Source organism: Podarcis tiliguerta (genome assembly GCF_965153285.1).
Source record: "Podarcis tiliguerta genome assembly, chromosome: 1".
In the NCBI taxonomy this organism is placed as follows: domain Eukaryota; kingdom Metazoa; phylum Chordata; class Lepidosauria; order Squamata; family Lacertidae; genus Podarcis; species Podarcis tiliguerta.
This window is the reverse complement of record NC_139534.1, coordinates 89,888,010-89,912,101: the sequence shown is the minus strand read 5'-3', so window position 1 is coordinate 89,912,101 and position 24,092 is coordinate 89,888,010. Positions and strand designations below refer to the sequence as shown.

The 24,092-nt window shown below is 42.3% G+C and overlaps 1 protein-coding gene across 8 annotated transcripts in view; it reads right to left on the bottom strand.

The window, feature by feature from the left end:
* Positions 1–24,092, bottom strand: part of SIPA1L1 (signal induced proliferation associated 1 like 1) — a 152,661-nt gene that overhangs the window by 5,886 nt on the left and 122,683 nt on the right. For 4 of the 8 annotated variants that reach the window (XM_083398018.1, XM_083398020.1, XM_083398021.1 and 1 more), the window contains 8 exons: positions 18,159–18,308; positions 15,345–15,463; positions 13,100–13,218; positions 10,518–10,963; positions 7,405–7,641; positions 5,712–5,877; positions 1,132–1,354; positions 286–432 (listed from right to left, as the gene is read on the bottom strand). In XM_083398018.1, coding sequence (XP_083254144.1) covers positions 286–432; positions 1,132–1,354; positions 5,712–5,877; positions 7,405–7,641; positions 10,518–10,963; positions 13,100–13,218; positions 15,345–15,463; positions 18,159–18,308 — 1,607 coding nt within the window. The remainder of the gene's footprint in view (positions 1–285; positions 433–1,131; positions 1,355–5,711; positions 5,878–7,404; positions 7,642–10,517; positions 10,964–13,099; positions 13,219–15,344; positions 15,464–18,158; positions 18,309–24,092) is intronic. The other 4 variants (XM_083398022.1, XM_083398023.1, XM_083398024.1 and 1 more) reach the window with 3 other exon arrangements.

Genomic DNA, 24,092 nt, shown 5'->3' with positions numbered 1-24,092 from the left:
CCCTGTGGCAAAAGGCTGCACATTTAAGCCTTGATATCTGCAAATCAAAATAAGGATGAACTGAAAACACTGCTTGACAGCAAAGCACCTATTGCATTTCAGATAAAATGGGAAATGCAAAAAGAAACTGCGCTGGAATAGTGTTAAGTGAGGTAAGATTGTCATTGCAACTGAAGAGGAAACGTGGGTTTCAGAGCTGGAAAACCTATGCAAGACATGGCAAATTAAAACAAATTTGTAAAGAGGGTGTAAGAGCTTTTGAAGCAGTAACCTGCCAAGACCTACCCTCAAAGGCTTTGGCAGCATCTACCAAGTTTGACCAGTCTAGGTCAGAAGCAGAATCGGGCAGAGGCATGAGACCAGGATCTGGCATGGGCTGCCTTCTCTGATCCTGGATATCTGTGAGGGAGCTGTCAGAGGCAGAGAACTCTCCTGAAGCAACAAAGAACATAGACAAACACACAATTAAAAGCAGAAATCAGGAAAAGCTAACAACACTGAAATTCAGCTGAGAGAATATTCTAAAGAAACAATTTTCTTCTTGAATTTCCACAGCTTCAGATCCACATGGAGGTTATTCAAAAGTGAAAAGGAAGGTAACTGAGCATTATAGGCCAGATTAAACTAATAGGTCCAGCCATTCTTTGTGCCATTGCTGCTCTGACTTGGCATATCGGTGGTACGGTGAAAAAGGAACATACCACTGATTTTAAAGATTGTTCTTGGTCTGAAGAGTTTCTACGATATGTCTAAGATAGGTCTAAGTTTCTAAGATAAAGCCACATAAAGCTTTATAGGCCAAAACAATCACCTTAAATTATGCTCGAGAGTCAAGTGGATGCTGGAGGCACTGGCATAAAAAGCCAGGAATGACTACCCTCTTCAAAAGCAGGTCTTATATTCTGTATCAGTTGTAGCTTTTGAACCATCAAGGGCAGCACCATACACTGCAATATTCACGTTTCAAGCTTACATAAGGCAGGAACATACCTTTGAACCCATCTCTAAGCACAAAAGCATGGTTGGTGTGAAAGAGGCTTACTTATTCCGAGTTCTCAGGACAGAGCAGGCTGCCGGATGAATCAACGCACGGCACTTTCACAATAATACTGAAGTTGGAAGCATACTCACCGTGTAAGGATTTCATTCCTAATGTGTACGACGGCCTTCTTAATGGTAATGACTTGGGCAGAGAAGGATATGTGCTGGTGAAAAGGACATCATTTGGCAGGGCTTGGTCTAGAAGAGAAGCTCGTGAGGGGAAGAAGTGTTCCCTTTGACTGCTGTAAATGCTCTCATCTGACAGAGTCCTCTGCAACGCACGCCTTGAGGTAGGAGTGCTGGGGAACGGAGACTGGAAGAAGAGAAAGGAGCGATAACTGCCAGTAGTACATGTCAAAAGCGCATGGTGTTTTTTAAGTTGTTGGAAGCCACCCAGAGTGGCTTGGATAACCTAGTCAGATGGGTGGCATATTAATGACAACAACATGTAATAATAAGGTGATTTTAGAATGTTCCTTTAAAAGTGAGAACCAGTTCCAGTATAACATTTCGTCCCTTTCAGGTCTTTCAGAACGGGTGCACAGAAAATTGTAGTTAACCTGTACTGATTCAAAGGTTACACGTGTCTGCATCCCAAAGGCATTTATACCCACAGCTACAACGCGGAAAAACATATCTGGGTGTACACTGGACTAATTTTAAGTAAGCATGTGCCGAAAAGGACTAAAGGCCTATCCTGAATTGTAAAATCAATATTCTTAGTGGTATTCTCCTGTCTGTGCTAATAACACGATAACCTGCTCTCACGTAACAAAAAGCGATCAGGCATGCTTGGTGGCTGCTTGACATTTTCTGAACTTCAGGGAGATACATGTTCTAGCGCTGCATCCATCCTCCAAAGAATGAAATACATTTTAGAAAGCACAACGTTCATTATGACCGATATGTGTGTTGGAGGGTAAGCCTGCCTGCCTGCCTGTTGCTTTTTAAAGGGGTCACTGAACATTCCTGCACTTGAGTGCTCACACAACCACGTTCCACCAAACAATGTTTGTTGGGTGCTGAGAGCGGCAAGGTTGGAAAGGCTGATTTTCTCAACAATGAAATATCATGGCCAGAGTGCTAGGTAAACATCTCCAAGAAACAGAAATCATTAACCCGTGTAAGTTGCTCGGTGGATCCACTGCAATAAATGAGTAGCACCTGTGCCTTTACTGCACACAAACATCATCTAGAAGGCCCCTCAGACGGAAAAAGCAATTCTCATTTCTTCTACTTCCTGCATTTTCTATTTTATTATACAATAAACTTTCAACACAGTGCTGAAGAGAATCTATCAATTCAGCAATATTCCTCCTATACAGAGAAGATGTGGAAGGAATGGCTCTTACATCTGCATGGTAAACAATGCATAGGTCTCCCTTAGTCCCTTATCTCCCCAATCTCCCCAGTCCCAAATCTCTCAATCATCATCACTGATTGGCTGCAAGCACTGCATAGTGAGGTTGTAGCAGGAATTACTGGGTGGCGTGCAGGCACCAGAAGGGTGGGATAGCAGTGTGCCAAAATAGAATTAGCCTCCAAATCAGAAGCTTATTAATTATTTCTCCTGCAGGATTTTTTTTTGAATCCTTACATTCTGTATTTTTGTATGTACAAAAGTTATCCAAGAGTTGTTGTGGATAAAAGCCAAACTTCTTCTTTTGTCTGAGAGCTGCGTGCCACCAACACTTTCTCACTTCCACACCCAGGACAGATGCACACAGTTCCCTTCCTCAGTTGCTGGGGGAGTTATTGCCACCTCTCCATTCATTAAGATTAATCTGATGAGTAGGGAGGGGTCAATCTGCATGCCTTTCAGGGCTTCACAGAGAGGTTTAAAAGTTCTCTACCTACTCCAATGCTCTGACTGCATACTTTTTCTCATTTCCTTCTACTGCTGCCAAAATTGCTGGGGCCATTGGGGTGGGGGGACATTAAATTTGCTGGGAGGGCTGTACCTGGTCCCCAGGGCAGAAGTACTCATCCCTGAAGTGAGTTGCTCCTGTATGGCTTGTTTATGAGAAGAGAGGAGAAAAGAAAAGAGAAGAGAAGAGAAGAGAAGAGAAGAGAAGAGAAGAGAAGAAACCTCAAACATAGGAAGATGCTTTATACAGAATCAAGAACATTGGTCCATCTAGGTTGGTATGGTCTTCAATGGCTGGCAGTGGGTCTCCAGGGTTTCAGGCAAGGGTCTCAAGGCAGCTACTCTACCACTGTACCAATGAATATGAGTATCTTTAGAGAGAGAAAGAGCAAGCCCACTCTGCTACTGCATGTCTTCTGCCAAAGGTTCTGTAGTTGTTCAGGCATGGTGGTAACTCAGAAGCTTGGTAGACAAACAACTTATCAAAGAGGTGAAACTCTTTCTGGACCAGACCTCACTTTACGCTGCAGATGCTGAACGATATGACTATTGCATACTTGGATTTTAAAAAATCCCCACCTAATGAAATGTGCCTGAGACAAACGTGGGGATTTGGGGGGGGGGCGGAGCTTCACAAACTTTTTCTTTGATCATTGGTGAAAAGTGCAATTTTAGGACGCGGCGGAGTGGGTGTTGTAGCACAAGTTCTTCTCTTGGACTGGAAGCACTTTGCCAAAAGAAGAGGAGTCACACTGCAGGGACTCAGCAACATGGCCCTTCCCCTTCTTCTGACAGCAGGAAAGTGAAGGAAATTATATAAAAGAGAGGCTAAGAAAGAAAGAAGCATCCCCTCAGAAAACAGCTAATCTTGAACAAAGAGAATGTAAGTGCTCGTAATGAACTCTTTCAAGGAGTTAGGGAAGAGCTATCTTAATGCCCTTGTCTACTCAGAAGATTTTTTAAATAAAGAGAATAGGCAGTAATAGTAACACTGGTATCAGGATTCATGAATTTTGGCAGGTTATTTGTTTAAACTACTGACTACCGTCTAAATGAGGAACATAATTTGAGAGAGAGCAGACTCCATTGATCATAAGGAGTTCCACAAGAGACATGTACTAACAGCTACTAGGACAATCAATCATTTAAATGATTAGCAATTTTGCGAAAAGAGAACATCCTTGTCTGACGAGTCATGAGAAAGTTGTTCATCTCTCCCCTCAAAATGCCAGCAGGCAGTGGGGCGGGGGGAATACTTGCCTGTGGCAATTTGCCTTTGCTCCAGCCTCAAAGACAACACTGAAAAATCATCTGTATATGGAACCTCATACTTACAAGTTTTAATAAGCCTCTTTGGGTTTTGACAAGCAAAGAAAGAAGTTGCGAGTGCCCTCTTTTGCATGGTTGCTGTGGAAACCATTTAGTCTCTGACAAGCTTGAAATGTTAAGCAGTGGCTTTCAGCACAGAGGCCTTAGAAATCAAGGCTCTTTCTTCAAGATTATTCATTGGATGTTTAAAGATGGTTAAGTCATTAGTACTTCTGGGTGAAACCTTAAGGAATTGTTCTGGGTGGATTTATTTCAAGTGTTTTAAAGTTTGGGAAGCAATTTTGGCCCTCACGAAACGAGGCATGGGTTCAGTAGAAAAGTTCTGCTCACTCCAAGCATGCCATTACTCAAGAGCTCTGATCAGAAAAGTGGAAGAGCCACTCAACTGAACGAAGGAGGCCTTTGGAAGAAAACATTCCATTAGCACTAGTGGCTTTTCAGCAAGCGATACCTCCTTCTGATAAAAGGCTGCATGCAGAACTATGAGGTGCAATTGTGGCACCTGCTAATGCAGTATATTGAAACCTTCCCTAACTAAAACTCCCCAAGAACCAAAGGAGGCCAGTGGCAATGTTGTAATTCATGAAGAAAATTCACACCCTGTCAGAAGCTCTGTACCATTCATCTGACCACAGATCAGGCTGTAAAAGGTTTCCATAAGATGCTGTAATGTGAGATACCACGAAAGCTCTTTAAAACAGAAAGCATTCATCTCCTTCCCTACTCTGTCTGGTGTTGAACCACAGTAGCATTTTATAATCTAGCAGATATTCAGAAACTTTCAGATTTAGTGTTTTACTCAGCCTTGCACTTTTCAGAAATATGCAAATAAACATAAAGCCACTGAAGAAAAATAACCAGCAGTTCACATAAATCCATTCTCTAGAAATACAGCGGGTTTGGAAAGGGTTGCCGAAAAGGGCATCTCCATTAAGGCCAAATGAGAATAAACTCGGTGGGCTTCTCTGGAGATTTTGTTTCACAAAACACAAAAGATGCCCTATTCCTTGTGGCTCAACCCACCCTGAGGAGCACAAAAGCAGACACACCCTGGCAAATCTCTAGGCACATAGGAATGCAGTTGGGAGAAAGTAGTTCTTAAGATACGCTACTACCATGCCATGTAAGATCAGGAACCGAGTCTGAGAAAGCAATCAGAAGCCCTTCAAGAAAATTAAGGGAATCTCTGTGGCCAAATCAAGTTAACACCCTGGCCATTACACTCAGAACCCACTGATCAATTATTTACAGGAAATGCAAGTTAATGTATGGGAAAGGTAACTGACAGTTGTAGCTTTTATTGCGCACCATGACTCCCACAGTTGTTTATACTTAATCATAAAAAGAGATAAGCTCAGCAGTCACAGGACTGCGGGAAACCTGCTCTTTCACACCAACTGCAGCAGCTGCTGCTGGCTGGCCTTGACATCCTCTTCTCAGCAGGAAGGTGATGATACCATTCTGTAACACCTACCTTAAAGTTTTTCTGAGACTCTGGTGTCGGGCTGTCTAGATCTATTAGCTTCTTCAGCTCTTCCTCGATATTTGACTTAGATGCTCGCTTTGGTGAGGCACGAAGATCTCTGGCTGATGCACGCAACCGAGGATGTGCCATTTCATTGCCATCGCTTTGGTGACGCCTTTAAAGGAAGGAAGATAAACACTTAGGAATCCAAGCCCTTGGGGCCAGACCTTTGCAGCACCCTCCAGTTATTCAGAGAAAATGTTTGCATAGAAGGTGGGCACTTGGATGGGGAGAGGGACTGAGAAAAGTTGTATAGGAATGCCTGTTTAAAGGAATAAACCTGTTAGGTACATTGGCTTTTCCATATCTCTATAAGAAGCTCATCCTAATAGCAGAAAGGCTGACCGCATCGCCACTGTATAACCACAGTTAAGGCAACTGACACCAGACCTTACTGGCTAATGTGAAGCTGTATGATTATCAAAGAGATGTCTAAGAGGCTTTGCTGCTATCATTCCCTTTGCTTTGGTTTTGCTCTGTCCCGCCATAGTACCATTTCAGCATCCAAATCACATGCCTTCTTGAGAACAGTCTTAACACTACTACCTGTATTCAAGCCCTTTTTAGTCAATCTGTAACCTAGTCTGCCCTCCCTGTAATGCTTTACGACTTGGAATGTGATTAACCTTTGACCTTACTTTCATTTTACCCATGATGGCACTCTGCTGCATGAGCCCTCATCCTGACTCTTCAATTGTGATCTCGGTTCTCGACATAGCACCAGTTCTTGGCATAAAAGAGCGGCTCTTTTTCCACAATAGCTAAAAACCTAATTGGCAAATCCTTTTGAAATAGTACAAAAGGAGAAAACCCTATTCAGATCATCTTTGAAAGCCCATATTTGCAAAACCTTGTTGTTGCAGTCTCCCCACTGGCCCCCAGTATTCCCACTGGCACTCAGTTGAAGGATTATTGGCATTATTAGCAGGGGGGTGGGGAGTTTCTTTTTCACCAGTAAGAGTTGTCCACAAATCCACTCACCAGCTCTGATGAGTAGGATGGCCAGCAGGACACAGATTCTCCTGGTGCTTTATGTTGTGGTTTGGAGAAAATTAGGAATAACAGGCTCCCTCCCACTCTTTCTTACCTTTCCCATATCCTAGCACACACGAGATAAGACTCAACTCTAATTTAAGCTCTCGGCATAGAGAGATGATTGGTGGTAACCATACAAAATGGCTAAGACACACCAAGGCAATATTGGGGGGGACTGCTGATTAACTTGACTTGAAACACTTTGTGCTGCAGTTCAGTTTCTATTACCAAAGCCACTTTTTCTAAACACTTTTTCTAAAGCTCCTCCACTCAATACATTTAAAAACTGCAGTTGGAGGATCCTAAACACTACTGGAGAATTTTTGGTATTTTTCAGTTCAATTAAAACATCCTGCCATAGGATTAAATGTGCAATTGAAGAGATAGAACAAGAGTTTTAAAATTCATTAAATTAAACCATTTTACTTCAGTTATTTGAACACTCTAATAATCTCCATAGAATTCTTAGATGAGTTTAAGAGCTTAAATCACTGTACTGCCCCTTAAAAGAGTTTCCTCCCATAATGTATCAAATTACTATACATTTTAGAGGCCTCTTCATGTTGAAAATTAGCACCCACCAGAACAGAACAAAAAATGCTCTTACTTTCTGGAATCCATAAACCCCACAGAGTTTATTGTCCCCTCAGGTTTTTTCCATCCAATCAAGTACTTGCTAGTAGCACCCTGGCGTGGGTAGAAAGTCCTAGGACCAGAGGAGGAGGAAGAGGAGGAGAAAGAAGGTGCAAGCTGTGGTGAAGTGGCAGAATGAAGCTCTTCTTTGGGTGAACTTCTGGCACTGGTGAAAACAACGGGACTGGCAGAGTGTCGGGAACTCATGGTACTGGGAGAGAAGCATAACAAAGACAAAGCTTATGTGTACATGCTGACATCACGTGCAATTAATTTCAAAGCTGCATTTTGTCATGCTGGGCAGATACCTTTGCTGCCTTAAAAAAACAAAAACACCATAGCTGGAAAACAAATCATTCACCCTGTTAAATTAGAGGCACAGAAAGATTAACTACACAACTTAGTTACCTATCAGGAGACCCACCCATCCCTAATCCATCCCTTGCATCAAACTTAATGAGAGAGAGAAATGACTCTGCAGACTAACTAGTTTTCTCTCATCGTGTTTGTTCCTGTAGCAAAACTGTGATGTGGGACGGATTTGGTGTGTCTTTATGTGCAAGACTGGTACAGCACGCTAGGACACTCTCATGTTATTCAGCCTCCATTTGGCTTTTAAGAATCCAGACATAAATCCACTGCGTGGTAACATATTCCCATATGGAGGGATGTAAGAGAGGACTTCCCTGAGCAAAAACTATAATGTGAGAAACTGCTCTAAGAAATTACTCATTCTGATTTATTCTGCTGTTATCTTAGACTCCCAGTTTTCCACTGACTGATTTGCTTTGTTGCTCTGAGGTCAGGCCAGGTCTAAAAGATTTTGCTTCTTCTGCGACTCTTAAGAAACAGCATGTTCTTCCAAACTGAAATGCACTCCAATACTGCCTATTCAAACACTGGAATTGATAAGGGAGCGAACAGCTTTTCTACATCATTACATCATGCCAAGGTTGTGTTGTGAAGGCAGGTCTTTGCAATGCACTAACCAGTTTACAGAGAAGCTGCCTGGCGGTTTCACATCTTTTCACAGCTCCAAATGGGCAAGTGCTCTTTCCCATTATACACATTGCTTCCTGGGCTGTCCTTCACTTAAACAATGGCCCTATCAATATTTACAGAACAATCCTATAGATGTCTACTCAAAAGCAAGCCCCAATGAGTTCAATGACACATGCTATCAGATTTTAAATAGGATTGCAGCCTTATTATTATTATTTTTTACATCATCCTGTTTAAAGGGTTCTAAACTACTTGGTAACTACTCGAGAATGCTAGCTTTACACAACAATGATAAATGACCTTGCCTACTATATAGCAAAACTAAATAAACTTGAGAAGCCACCATATATTACAAATGCTTGCAACAAATGTTGTTTCCTATTTATTCCCTAGAAAAAGCAGATAAGATGATGGAAAAGATAAATGGCCTGAAGAAACCATCATTTCAAATGCTGAGTGTTTGTGCTGCAGAACACTGTGTTGGTGACATAAATTCAGCAACACCGTCAGTGTTTAAGCCTGTGTTTTAAATGTACATTAAGGCCTTCTCTACATCTAAAATTCAAGATGGGGGGCGGGGGAAGAAGAGATCTTATCAGAGGTGAATCACTGTTTTACAAAATGGATGGTTGTCTAATGCTATAGATGCTAGTTCTAAGATTTCAGAAATTGAAGAAAAGATTCAGACAGATCACCATGTGATGAATCTTTTTCTCAACATGCAATTGAAGAGGGTGAAGTCATCAGACTGACAAATTCCCACAAAAAAGGCTAGGTTGAAAAGGCAACGAACACTGCACCAGTCTGCAAGCCAGCTTCTTAAGATAATAAAATTAAGAGGACAAGTATATATGAGTAGATATTAATGTATAGATATAAATAGATATAGAAATTTCTACATTAAGAAGCACTCTGTTTGAATGGCAGCAATCTTAATATCCATAGAGAAATGACAAGATAATTGGTGTGTTGAGGAATGCTAATCCTGTTTGAAAAAAGTTGGTATGTTGAAGGAAAGGCTATTTACATTATTAGGTGATGCATCTATCCTTATCATAGCTAGCTTTCTAACAGAACAATCAAACCAAAGTGGAAGCCCCTCTCGCCTCTACAAGTGTTATTCATTTTGTCCAAATAAAGTCATGGACATCCATGGAAATATTTATGGGTTTGGGTGGGTGTATTAATACTCCGAATTTTTAAAAAGCTAGTTTCTCACAAAACAAATGAGCAGGAGCCTGTCTGCACATTTTTGCCTCATCTCTCATGTTATATAAATGCTAGAAACATAGGTCTCATCCACACTGGAGTTTAATGTGAAACTGAAGCTGCTTGTTTATCTATCTTATCTCCCTCATCCTGCTGTTTTTGGACTACAACTCCCATCATCCCAAGCTCTCAGGACCAGTGGTCAGGGATGATAGAAATTGTGGTCTGAAAACAACTAGAGACCCAAGTTTGGGAAATCCTGGCCTAAGGCTTTGCTTGTACTCATTCCAGCTCATAGACCATGGTTAAAGCATTATGTGTGAACCAGTAGCTCTGTAGTGCAAGTCTGAAGTTCCTTTAGAAAGATCCCAGGATTCTGTAGACTTTACACATTCAGGTCCCATACCTGGATGTAAAGTAATATACACTAGCCTTAAATTTTATGTGGTGTATGTGTGTGAGGGAGAGAGAGAGGGACAGAGAGAAGGAAGGAGATGAGCTGGAAAGGAAACAGAACAGACAATCCTGTAACCTATTCCCAATCACTGAAGCTATGGTTAAGAGATCAAGAGCATCATATTCGCACAAGCCTTGTACATCTGCAACATTCTGTACACTGTAACATAATGTATATTTCTGCCATGCTCAGATCCAGATTCCCATGTGTTCCAAGACCCCCCTACAATAAAGGAAAGCAATCTCCATCCACATATGGAAATATTAAACTTGCTTCCTATTTCCAAACTCTCCACATTGTGCCTCTTTTCAAACTGCTGGGCTGCCAAGAATCACAGGTATGTCATTATCCATAGCACTCACCCCCCATGTCTGCTAGAAAGATCTAGAGACACCAATCATCATTTTAAAGATTATTACCTTGTATGGGAAACGGCATCACTAAGGCTAAAAGCACTGTTCTCTCTTGTTAAAGGGTTGGAGGCTGGTTGGCTTTTGGTATGAATGTCCAAGCTTAACGAAGACTCTGTCTTCCTGTCCATCATGTGGCTGTCTTTTTCTAAAGTCCGGTCTGCAATAGAGACTACTTCACTGGAACTGTGCCATAGTGGTGCCACTTTCTCTTTTACAAGTCCTGATCGGGGAGATGTTGCCGAGTTGCCCAGGGAGGCTGTGCTGCCATGGCTGGGGCCATAGGAGGTGGTATCAATGCCACTGTCAGCAGAAGTACCTTGAAGATAGTTGTAGCTATTCAGCTCTGACTCAGTCCTATCTCCACTGTCATACCACTTCTCCTCACTATGGACACTGGATGCATTGCTGGACAGCGTGTTGCTGCTTGAATGACTGGAGTAGTGGCTATCAGACTGCAAAAAGGGGAGAAATTATAGATAAATTCAAGGTTTCAGGAGAAAATAAAATAAAATGGGAATAACTGTACAGTACTGACGACCAAACATCAATAAGCTCAAATATAAAATTAAGAAGAGCAAAAATCATGAACGCTGAACTCAAGACTTACGCTACAAGAGTTATGAGTCTGAAACACCCATCAACAGACCACTTTATAAATGAAACAGCCATTTCCACAATAATTTTCAGGCAGGACGCAGGTGGCGCTGTGGTCGAAACCACTGAGCCTCTTGGGCTTGCCAATCAGAAGGCTGGGGGTTCAAATCCCTGTGACGGGATGAGCTCCCGTTGGCTCTTCCAGCTCCTGCCAACCTAGCAGTTTGAAAGCACGCCAGTGCAAGTAGATAAATATGTACTGCTGCGGCAGAAAGGTAAACAGCTTTTCCATGTGCTCTGGCTTCCAACTGCACCAGAAGCAGTTTAGTCATGCTGGCCACAAGACCTGGAAAGCTGTCTGCGGACAAATGCTTGCTCCCTCAGCCTGAAAGTGAGATGACTGCGGCACCCCATAGTCACCTTTGACTGGCTTAACCGTCCAGGGGTCCTTCACCTTTTTACCTTTACAATAATTTTCCATCAATTTGCCATATTGTCAGAAAGAAAGAAATCATTAGTGGAAAGTTATGAGCATGAAAATCTACATGGTGAAATGAACCACAAGGATTCCAAGATAGGATTCAGACATTCAAGACACCAGGGGAACAGAACACACCAAGCAATCAACATCCTATGCATTTCACAGCATCTGAAGCAAAACTTTTGCATCTTTCCTCAGGGTAGCTGTATGCCAGTTAAAGCAACTGATTAATGAAGGAGTTAGGCCAGCAGCAGCTTAGTATATAAGAAGCCATGCTGAAGAATATGGATGAAACAAGTTACACTGGCAAATGTCTGCAACAGTTAAAAGTGTGTGTGTGTGTGTGTGTGTGTGTGTGTGTGAGAGAGAGAGAGAGAGAGAGAGAGAGAGAGAGAGAGAGCTTCAAATGCAAAAGTGTGATGGTATGTACTATTAAAATAAAAAAAGATTTTAATGGTTTGGGGAAAATTCCTAGTTCTCAGGCTAGTTCCTTCCCCTTTAGAAATCTGGCAATGCATCAATCTTTGCAAATTGTTACAAGGGTCGTGTTTGTGCACTTTCGAGAGTGTGGATTAGTCAGTCAAACACCACAAGAGCTTAGGACTAAAACTGTGAGTCAGTTCACATGTCATGGTAAGCCATGGGTTATGGCTTGCTGGGAACAAGCAGTGGGCTAGAACACGCTGCTCAGCTGCTCCCACTCTGCGCCATTTTGTTTGGAGCTGGGAGAAACAACTATGAACATTGACTCAGCATTACTTGTGAAAGAACATTTGTTTCTTCCCAAACAAACCATGAACAGAAGCAAAGATTTGTAGAGCAGCTGCTCATGGCTTGTTTGCATGTAACACAAAGCTTATGGTTTGTTTCTCCTGGCTCCAGGAAGGGCAGAGCAATGCGGGATTGAATGAGCAGCACGCACTGGTAAGCTGCTCATTCTTGGCAAGCCATGGTTTATTACCATGATCTCTCCAAGCAGAAATATTCAAAAGAAAAGTTAAGGCAGCAGGAAGGGGGGGGGCACAGAATTGTAGAGTTGGAAGGTACCCCCCCAAGAGTCATTTAGTTCAAACCCCTGCAATGCAGGAATCTCAACTAAACAGAATGAAGAAAGAATATAGGGCTATAAATAGTGTGCTGAAAGAACATATTAATGTTGGTAAGTCACCAAAGTCTTGCTTGTGGAATGCGCAACAAGCCAGAGGGATTGAGCAGAAGGAATCTTATTTCTAGAATAATGAAGGTTCCCACAGATCTTTGGACTATCACACTATACTGGAGCCTAACTCTACTTTTGAGTTGGCAGCAAAACATTTCTATTAATAAACTTTATCTTAAAGCTACATTTAGCGCTGAAAATACTGAGGTCAGCTCTACTGCCAGTTCCTCCATACTCTACAATTCTGTGATTCTGTGGACGTACAGGTTCAGGGAAAGTGAAGGATATTTTACCTTCAGAGAACTGCAAGGAGAGCAAAACAACTTTGCACAACAATTTTGAAATTGGACTTACATGACCCTGCTTATTTGGAGACAAGTGGACTACTGGATCTTGCCTCATCAGCCTTCCAGTGGGACTCTCTCTGAAGGATGGCAGCACCTTCGACACTGCAGGGAGATGGCATGTTGGTTCTGTAATGCAGCATGGAATACAGCATTTGCTTTCAGGAAGTTTGGCATTAAGAAAGAAGAAGCTTAGAACCAAGAGAACTAAAAGTAGAATGCTTTCTCATCATCAGCAAAATTACTGTACCAGCAATAGGCCTTGACAACTTTTAAATACACTACAAAAAATACCAATATATAAACAATAAAGTAAAAAAGGAGTATGCCACCTCTTCATCTGCTGAACTAATGTTGGCTTACCTGATACAGTTTGTATCTTAATTGTTTCAAACTACACAATTAGAACTGACCCCTTTTTTTTAAAGAGTGTATATGAGAGAGTACTTTTAACTGCCTTAAAACAGGAAACTAAACTATTCAAAGAGACCAACAGGTATCACTGTATTTGAGTTTCTATCCACAATTTTTCCTCTCTACCTGTTCCATTCTGTTCTGGTTGATATGGGGGCATTTTAGTTTCCACAGCAGATTTTTTTTTGGGCAGCTATGTTCAGTGCCAACATTAAAACACAAGGGAGGGTCTGCAAAAGTAATTCTGAGTAAGATTAACTTTACACATGTTGTTACCATCTCAACAGTATAAAAACACATGTGATTAAAGTATTCTGCCAAAATGGAAACTAGAGATCAGTATAATCACATGTTTTTCCTGTTAAGCAGATATGGGGGATGGGGAATTACCAGATGGCTTTAATAATAAGGCGCAGCTCACTGAGCCTCTGAAGTTACTAGAACAAAAGTGTATCTTTTGAATCTGAGAATCGCATTTCATTTCCTGAACTCCTGAGGCATTCGCTGAATACTTCAATCTGTCTCGAAGCCTACCTTATTTACACAGTAGCAGTCTGCTGTGATGACAAGATTGATAGTAAGAGCTGAGCATCTTCAGCTTCTCTTCTAGCATTCAGCTAACCTAGGACAATGGAGTTACCCCCCCCCCCACCAATCTAGCTGTCAGTTATGGATACCTAGGATAACAGGAAGGATCTCCCAACTCCCAATTATCCTAGGAAGTCACAGAACCTTTCTGTTTTCAAGGTAACATCATATGGAATTTAACTTTTGTTCAGGCTCTGATGTGGTATTCCAGGTAGTTAGATAAGCCCCTATAGAGAAGTTGAGCCTGTGTCAAATCTTAGTTTTGGGAATCAACTTCTTTTGTTTTATTTTTAAAATATCCAGCCCAAGTACCACCATTTCCAGCTCCTATTCTTCTTTGCCTACATTCCCGCAATACACAAACCATGCCAGTTTGACCTGAGAACTGATGATGCAACAAACTTCCCTCCCAGACCTAACAGATACCAGGCTGGATGCGTCGCATTTGGTGTACTGCCAACCAGGAAGCCACACTCTCCACGCTGGAATCCTTAATCAAAGCTAGTCACACTGTGTCAGTGTCACTGCCAAGATGAATGAAACCATAGTAAAATTCCTATTAATGCAAAAGCCTCAGCAGGATCTACCAGTGTCAGGTCACTGCTTCAGTAGCTACAAACGAAGAGAAACAGGTCCATGTACTGAGATGCCAAATGAAGGCTTAACTTCATTTAATCTACTGAGTGCTGAGGATCTTTCTTTCATCTAACTACTTAACGGCAACGCACTGTGCAAATACACCCAGCAGGAGAAAGTGATTCTCACCCAACTGTACATTTTTACTTATATTTTATCTGCATTAAAAAAATAATAATCTGTACATGGGTTGTTTATACTTTCAACCATCTAACAGTCAGCATATAGCACCATTAGAAAGGAAGCACTGCAAAAAGAGCTACAGAAAAGGTAAAAATTAAATTAAGCTGATGCAGTGCTGAAAAGAGATGAGGGTAAATAAGCAGTAAGGCCAAGTAATATTTGTGCCTGCACCGCTGCTTCTTAAAAGATGCCCCAGGCACTGAACCATTATAACTGATCTATTCTCTAGAGAACTTCATTTCTACATTGCATGATGTTCCCAGGTCTCAAGGACACAAAGTGCAGATGACAGTATACCTCACATTTCATCATTCATTCTCAATAACAGGGGTAACATTAAAAAAAAATGGAATTGCTCCTTTTAAGGAAGGAACAGGTTGCCAAAGTCACCTTGTGGGGGAAACCATTTAATTGCTGCAGAAGTTATCGCTTACCCATTTGGTCAGCAATGCTATCCTCACTTCTCTGCCAACTGGGGGTGGATTTGCCACTGCCACTCGTATCTGTGTTCTGCCTGTCGATGGAGGCAGGAGATCTTCGACTCATTACAAACCTGAGGTAAATAATTATTCTTTAGTTCCATACATGGTAAATATGGTATACAGCAAACATCTCTTTACATCAAGAAGCCATACTTACACAATGCACTTCTGATACAAATGTTGTTGTTTTTTAAAAAAGCTATGCTTTTCTTATTGTGGAGGTTTCTGACTTTCCATTTCTAGGATTATGAATTGAGAATATACTTCAACTGCCAAACATCCGTCATAGGTAAACTCCACTACTGCTAGCCAAGTGTATGAAGAGCCAGGATTTAAAGGACTGTGGTAATAACTAACCCAAACATGAAATATGTGATCTTGTGATGCCCATTCCTGCACAGAGAAAAGTCTGAAAGATGGAACACGAACAACAAATACTCCTTTCATGGCTAGCCCCAAAAGGGCCTCAGAGCCAAAGTCAGCAACAAAACAGAGGGCTTCAGTCATTCTTACGGATTCTCTGCAAAAGACACCTCACCATGAATTGGCTAGCAGTCCTTTCAATAGACCTCCCAAATGTGAAAATGCCACATGGGGGTGCATTCTGACTGGCCAAGTTTTGTATGATGCACAACTGAGATTTGTACACAGTGGAGGTGCAATCTGAGTGAGTGGGCCCATCTGTCATACCACTCCTACTTGTGACTTTGTGGGTTACTGAAGGAAAAGAACAGGTGGTGGCTCAGATTCCCACCTGGATGGAGGCAGGACAGATATCAGGGACAGCACAGTAAGACAGTGACAGGTATGGAATTATCCTGGCAGTTCCAGTGCCAGAAATGGTACCGAAAGAACTGTTGTCCCACTGAACTGGGGTGGGTACACTAATTCTAAAAATGCATCCAGGGCATCCAAATTGATCAACATTATCAGTGCGCATTTGCAGGAACTTTGCACATCTAATACATTATAATTAGACAAGCCAGGTGTCTGAGAGCACCTTGAGTCTAGAAGCAGTGGTAGCAGAGCATTGCACCTGGCCTTTCCCATAGACGACTCTCTCCTTGAAGCTGATTTATTTTACAACACGAACGTGATGCTCCTGAGGTGTGTAGGGTGCTGTTAGGCAGCCAAGTCCAATTGGTGAGCTTCCTTGCCCCACCCAGCCTTTTCATTGGGAAAACACTGAACAAGGGGAGAGAAAGCAGTGGAATCCAATGGGTGTGCTCCGCCCACCTGGTCTTTTCTCAAGGGAAAAGTTGACAGTAAGGGGTTTCCATTCTTGAAAGCCTCAGGGTGCAACCCTATACACACCTTCCTGGGAATAATTCCCACTGAACACAATGGGATTTATGTTTGAGTAAATATGCATATGATTGCCCTGTATGATACTGGAATGCTTTTGGGAAGTGGCTGTTCATGGGTGAATTTCTGCACTCTGCTTTAGTCACTTCACTACAGCTTTCAATGTTTTTGATTGCCACTTGTATGAAACAATTGTACTCTAATTTCCTTCATACTAACAATCTGAAAATGGGTAGACTTTGTAACCACTAGATTTCAATCACTTAAACCATTCAGAACTGTTGGTTGCAATCAAATTCGTCATTCATTTTAACAATGCTATAATCCCCTGTGGCTCACAGCTTCAGCACTGGTAAATAGCCACGGAGAAAAGATTTGAGCGAGTCGACAGAAGATGAGTAACAGGGAAAGGTGATAATGAAGATTTGTTGGCCTGGTGAATATGGATAGAAAGTTTTATTATTGCTGCTATCTTGTTTATTCAAGTTTACAATCTGGACTTTCAGAACACAGCCATAGCCAGGAATCCTACCAACTCCATCAAGGATGCAATGCATTTTCTGATTCAGACCTAGCAGCTGTCATGCAAGAATGCCATCACAACTCTGAAAGTGCATCACTGCTCCTGTTCTGGGGTTTCCATTCAAAACTACAGCTAATAAAGAATGTGGAGGGACAATGGCCTTCTCATGTCCACTTGCAATACTGGATAGTATTTTTCACAAATCACAAAGTGCGTAGACATACAGGGCCAGTTGCAGTACAACATTTTACATATTCAGTATTTGGGGGTAGGTGATAGAAGATGGACAAAAAGATGTCTAGAAGTGGAAATAATTTGACAATATGTATTATCGTTTCAAAGACAATTTCATGAGCTGGGACTGTTGATTGGTTGCCTTTCAGCAACACTGTATTTCAAGACTAGAAGATAAAGTCTTCTGAAATGTTTTCACATATACTCATCAGTGGGAATTGCCTGAAAGCCACCTCATGGAAGCATAATGCTATTCTGGGAACTGGCCCCATAAAACAATTGTTGAATTTTCATATACGCTCTGCCTTAAGTGTTAAAGACAGGCTAAGTCAAAACAAATGCTGGTCAGTTTCTAAGCAAGCCAACTTCAAACCATGGCTTATAAAGCTGGTCTGTTTAACTAAAGCTTGTTTCAAACCAAGATCTCTGGCTTATAGAAAGCCACTCAGAATTAGGGGAAATGCTAGCAAAGTCCTTCTCCAAAAACTTGGATAAAGAGAGAAGGAGAGGGGAAAGCATGAGTTTATGAGTCTTCTCTGGGCTTCTTCCTCCTGGTACACATAGCAGTAAACCATAGTTTAGTGCTATGTATGAACCAGCCCAGTGAGTTTAACAACACTTGAAAATAGGCTAAGTACTAATTTATACTCTTCTCCAGTCTCAACGAAACAGTACACAAAATAAACAAACATACGAGGGCCTACCCTTCGGGCATAGATTTTTGCCTGTAGGTGCCTCCACCAGAGCCAGTTTCACTGGAGGATGATAAGTTGCTGGGAGAGTTACGGCACTGCTGTGATCTTGCTAAGGCAATGGATGAAACGGTGACGTAAACATCAGAGCCAGGGGATAATCTGTTCAATACAAACAATCCCAAACGTTACATTATTAAAGGAACCATTGCAGCACAAAGCTTGGTAGAGCAACAACACTTTTGTGGGAACTGCCACATCAGCAGTGTCAATTCATTGAGACAGTAAGAAATGAAGCCAGCTGGAGGGCAGTATGTATTTTCCTCCATTAACCTGCTCCCTGTGGAACAGCGGTGAAAGATTAGGGAGTGACAAAGGGGAGAAATGCCTGTTTCCAAGGAGTTCCAGAAATAAAGTTGCTGAGTTGCATTTGCTATTTGCAAGCAAGGAATATTAACACGTAGCATATTTTATACAAATCCCAAATAAAATGTGATTTAACTAAGCACCTCAGAACAAGCTTTAGCAAACTATTTTTTTAAACTTTGTATTTACCAATATGATCTGCAAAACATGCCACAACTTTGCAAAATCAAATACTGGAATTTTAGGTAAAGCATATTTCCTCAGATAGTCAAGAAAACATGATGCAGGGTATTTACAGATACAAGTCCTTGCATCACAGGAATGATTCATTTTTAATAGCTCTCAACAAGTATAAAAAGACAATTGTTTGTCATAAGCTGGGTGTGGGAAATCTTTGGTCCTCCAAATGTTGATGAACTACAACTCCCATCAGCCCCAAGCAAACATGGGCAATAGCCAGGTATGCTGGGAATTATAGTTCAGCAACTTCTGAAGGACTATGGGTTCCCCACACCTGGCATAATCAGTAGCTTAACGGCCTGTTCACCCAAACAGTCCCTGAATTCACTTTGCACTTTGATTTACTTACACACACTGTTTCACAGGTGGTGAAACAGTAAAAAACGGTTTCTGTTTTTATGATATGAGCCTCCCTGGACGTTTTTTAAAACTGTGCAGCAGGGAGATAGTCGTATAACTGAGACAGTGCAAAACATATGTAAGAAAAGGAAACTTTCTTTGCTTGCTGGCTAGCTGACAGATGAGCGCACCACTGCTCAACCCCAGTTGGGTTCTGAGTAGATCACAGCTTTCTTTCAGCTTCCAATGGTGACCCAGCTTTACCACTGCATAGCAACTGCCTATCCTCTGTTGTCTGTGTTCTGGTAAACTCTAGGACTAATGCAATGTGTTACATAGGAATGCCTAAGAAGATAGTTCAGAAACTGCAGCTGGTACAGAATTTGGCAGCCAGGCCATTGATTGGGGGAGGATGGTTGGAACATATAACACAAATTCTGGGTACCACTTAGTTTCTGGACTCAATTTAAAGTGCTGATTCTTACCCCTAAAGCCTTATGTAGCTTAGGATCCACAGTACCTCAAGAACTGCCTCTCCCCACATGAACCCACCCAGACCCCGTGATCACCATCTGAGCCCCTTCTTTGTATGCCTCGTCCATGGACTATTTGGAGCAGAGCTTTCCAGGCTGTGTGTCACGACACCTTAGTGTGTCGGCTGCAGTGTGTAGGTGTGTCACATGAACACTCCTTGTGCTCCCCCTGGGTCTGGAAAGGGATTAGTTTAACCTCCGGTTTGGTACTAAAACTGAATTACTGTGTCACGAAATGATGCATGTATAAAAAGTTTGTCACCAACATGAAAAGTTTGGAAAGCTCTGATTTGGAAGGTGGCAACACAAGAAAAGAGAAGTCTTTTCCTGATGCCTAAAGCTGGATAAGGGACGCGGGTGGCGCTGTGGGTTAAACCACAGAGCCTAGGACTTGCTGATCAGAAGGTTGGCGGTTCAAATCCTCATGATGGGGTGTGCTCCCGTTGCTTGAACCCTGCTCCTGCCAACCTAGCAGTTCGAAAGCACGTCAAAGTGCAAGTAGATAAATAGGTGGGAAGCTAAACGGCGTTTCCGTGCGCTGCTCTGGTTCGCCAGAAGCGGCTTAGTCATGCTGGCCACATGACCCGGAAGCTGTACACCGGCTCCCTCGGCCAATAAAGCGAGATGAGCGCCGCAACCCCAGAGTCAGCCACAACTGGACCTAATGATCAGGGGCCCCTTTACCTTTACCTTAAAGCTGGATAAAGATGGTGCTGGGCAAGTCTCTCTGGGGAGAGCATTCCACAAGCAGGAGGCCACAAATGAAAAGGCCTATTCTCTGACTTTTGGCCCTTCACTCGAAGGATGTCATTGTGGCCTCTTCAAGTGGGGTGGGACCCATAGCCCTGCCTTTTGTTTACCTGCGTTTTCAGGCTGTGCTTTTAGGTTTTCATTGTTTATAATGGGCTTTAATGTAAATCACATTGGATTGCTTTTCAAGAAAACCGACCAACAAATATAATATAAAATAACAGCCAGACAGATTCTTCTGGGCTAGTGGCCAGCAGGCATGCCTTTGGCAAAAAACAGGCAGCTTGGCTTACTGGGAAGGTTTGGTCTTGCCATGCACACCCAGTGTGTGCGATAAAACTGCTGTTAAGGTGGAGTGGCTTACAAAGATTAGAAATGTACATTTCTAATCTTTAAATGTAAATAGTAAATAGTAATAAACATGTAAATAGTAATAAATGTAAATGTAAATAAATGTAAATAAATTACTATTTAAATGTAAATAGTAATAAACACACACAAAAACCTAGCACAGCCAAAACTTTTGTTAAAGCAATATGTACACAACACATGCATCACAATATATTTATTTTTTAAAATTAAAAATTAAAATTGGCTAACATGGATGGGAAATCAGCTTCTCTCCTTTCTTGTCTAGGAACTGCTATCTTAGGAGTAAAAAACCCCAACAAAAACACCGTTATTGGACTAGGATTGTTTTCAGCAATATGGTACCACGATAAAACGGCTATCATATTTGCTAAGCAGGGTGGTTGTTTTATTTGGTCAACTAGGATCCCTAGAAATGAGGTGTCTGCCATTTTGCTCAAATCAGTATTTTCAGTCTTGGTTAAACATTATTATTACCAGATGACTGCTCTGAAGTTCATGTCCCAACCATTTTGCCTGCTAATCATTAAATGCTGGCTGGCTGGCTGCAAGAGACTAAATTTCATTTTTAAAAATTCTACTGCATCTTGGGGCAGAAATCCAATTTAACAGCAGCAAAAGCATTGGCTTTGAGGTGCTATTATTGAGAACCAGACAGTTTGAATCAGTTATCCAGTTCAGGGCTCTCTGCATATTCACTGAGGCATTAAAGCCATTTTCCAGGCTTCCCATTTGCAAAGTTTAATTTTTCAGACAAATAATATGCTTATACCAAAAATATTTTGTTCTGAAATTCATGTTGAGGTTTCGTAATGCTGTTCTTTGGCAGTTGTTCTGCCTGCGTTTCTTTTAAATATTTATTTTAGTTGTTGCTTCTGTGCCTGAGGGCACCTGCTTTCTGCTCCCTGTATTTGCCTCAAAAATATGTTGCTCATTTTACAAAACGTCCCCTGCTATGCCTTGTGCCTGAATTCTATAGTTATGAAATGGGTTAGGTAATGACATACGCAGCAGCAGAAAACTAAAAATGTAATTTGCAAGCTGCCTAAGGAGTGACTGCCAATATAGTGCCTTTGCAGCTCAATTAAACACAGGTTCACTTGGAAGCAAGCTCCGAGGGGTTCTACCCAAAGGTGGCTTTGTGCTCCTGGAAAGTGATTTTATTTTGCAAGGTGGAGAACCTGATTTCCAGTGATTCTTCCTCACCTACCATAGCCCTCTTTACTCCATGCTCAAGAGTTCCAGAGGGTGCTTCGCCCCTCAAGAATAGCTCTTCAGATGGCAAGGGAGCTGCCACACCTTGTGCCCTCTGCTACTGCAAATATACACTGACTACAACCCACTGTCTTCAATAGGAGTTTTTCCCGAGCAAGTGTGTGGGGTTGCAAAACATGCGGCATAAAGTGTTTTCCAATCTTTGTATGCTTATCAGGTTTGTTATCACAACAAATTTCAATTTTTACTTATTTATTAAGTCTATATACCACCTTTCATGCAAGCACAGGGAGCCTTACGGTATCAGAATACAAAAATACAAAGAAACAAAACAGTAACACCCACATACACACACCAGTTTAGAAGGTCGTAGGTGGTTTAACTGGCCAAAGGCCTGGGAGAAGAGGAATGTTTTCGCCTCGTGCCTAAAGATATGTGATGAAGGCGTCAGGAGAGCATTACACAGATGGGGAGCTACCACAGAAGCCCATTCTTGTCAAAAGCAATAACCAAATTACAATTAACAAGAAGCTCCCAGCATTCCTAACACATTTGGAAGAAGTGGCTCTGTGGTTATACTGGATGAAGGGTGGCATATAAATAACAAAACAAAGCAAAGAAATGAAACTGGCCCACCTGAACACAGCAGAAACCCAACATCAAGGCTGTTTACTGTAGAAAGTAATACCTGACACTTTTAATTTCAGTGATTCTTTTCAGCTGTGAACTGCCGTATTTTTCGCTCCATAAGACGCACCTGACCATAAGACGCACATAGATTTTAGAGGGGGAAAGCAAGAAAAAAAAAATTCTGCGCAAAGCATGTAAGCAGCTCTCGCTTTTCTTGCTTTAAAGCAAGCCAAGTGAGAGCTGCTCACATGGCTTCTGTCCCGCTTTGCTTGCCCATCCCTCCTCCCGCCTCGCTGTAAAAGAGGAGGAGGAGACACCGGGACAGGTGCTTTGCTGGCTTTACAGCGAGGCGGAAGGAGGGATGGGCAAGCAAAGTGAGAGCTGCGCAAAGCGGGACAGAAGCCATGTAAGCAGCTCTCGCTTTGCTTGCTCCCGTCCGTCCCTCTTCCCGCTTCACTGTGAAGCCAGCAGAGCAAGAGCCGCTGCGCAGCTATCGCTGAAGCCAGGAGAGCAAGAGCGAGAGCAGCGCAGTGGCTCTTGCTCTGCTGGCTTCCCAGCGAAGCGGGAGGAGGAACAGAAGGGAGCCCTTACACGGAGCCCCTTCTGCCCCTCATCCCGCTTCGCTGGGAAGCCAGCAGAGCAAGAGTGATAGCTGCGCAGCAGCTCTTGCTCTGCTGGCTTCACAGCGAGTGATGGACAGGAGCCATGGCTCTGGCTCCGGAGGCATCCCTCAGCTTGCGACTGCAGTGGTAGCCGAGGGATCCCTCTGCCACCCAGTGCATTCACTCCATAAGAGCGAAGGAGGAAAAAAGTGCGTATTATAGAGCGAAAAATAAGGCAGTTCATTGAGGGGAGAAGGGAAGTAGGAGAAATAAAGCAAAAGTACATTTCATGGCATCAACACTCTACGGTGCCCAGGACTTGCTGTGAGCAGAACATATGACAGCCAAGAGCACACAGGCTTGCTCTATCAATGTCAAATGAGCTTTAGTCAAAGCTCAGCTCTCTAGGCAAAACTGGCTGTGCCACATGATAGCATGAAATGGCAGGAAGCGTAGCTGGTATCAAGTGATCAAAAAAGAAAAAAAGGGCCAATTTACTTCGTCCTTTTGGTCTGCACGAGAAAGTGTAGAAATGGAGTGTTTCAGACTACATTTGCTCTGCATTCCAGCAATGTTGGGAAAATCCAGAATGAACAAAACAGGTTGGTGGTTTTTTACATGTAAAGCTAATTGTGTATTGTAGAAACAACATCAGCCAGAGACTTCACATGTTCTCTTCAGAAGGAAGAGAATTCTGATAAGATCTAAAATTGCAACAACAGGTATTGGTACGCCAAGTAAGGGGCACTGCACTCTGCAATGCTATAATGACATTTTGCCTAAAAGCCGGCAAAGAATATCTGAGGAAAGAGAAGCACAATTATCTTGGAACTATCCCCCTTCTTTACTGACCACGGGGCTTAGAGCTCATACAACCACTATAGTGAGGTCTTTCTTCCAAT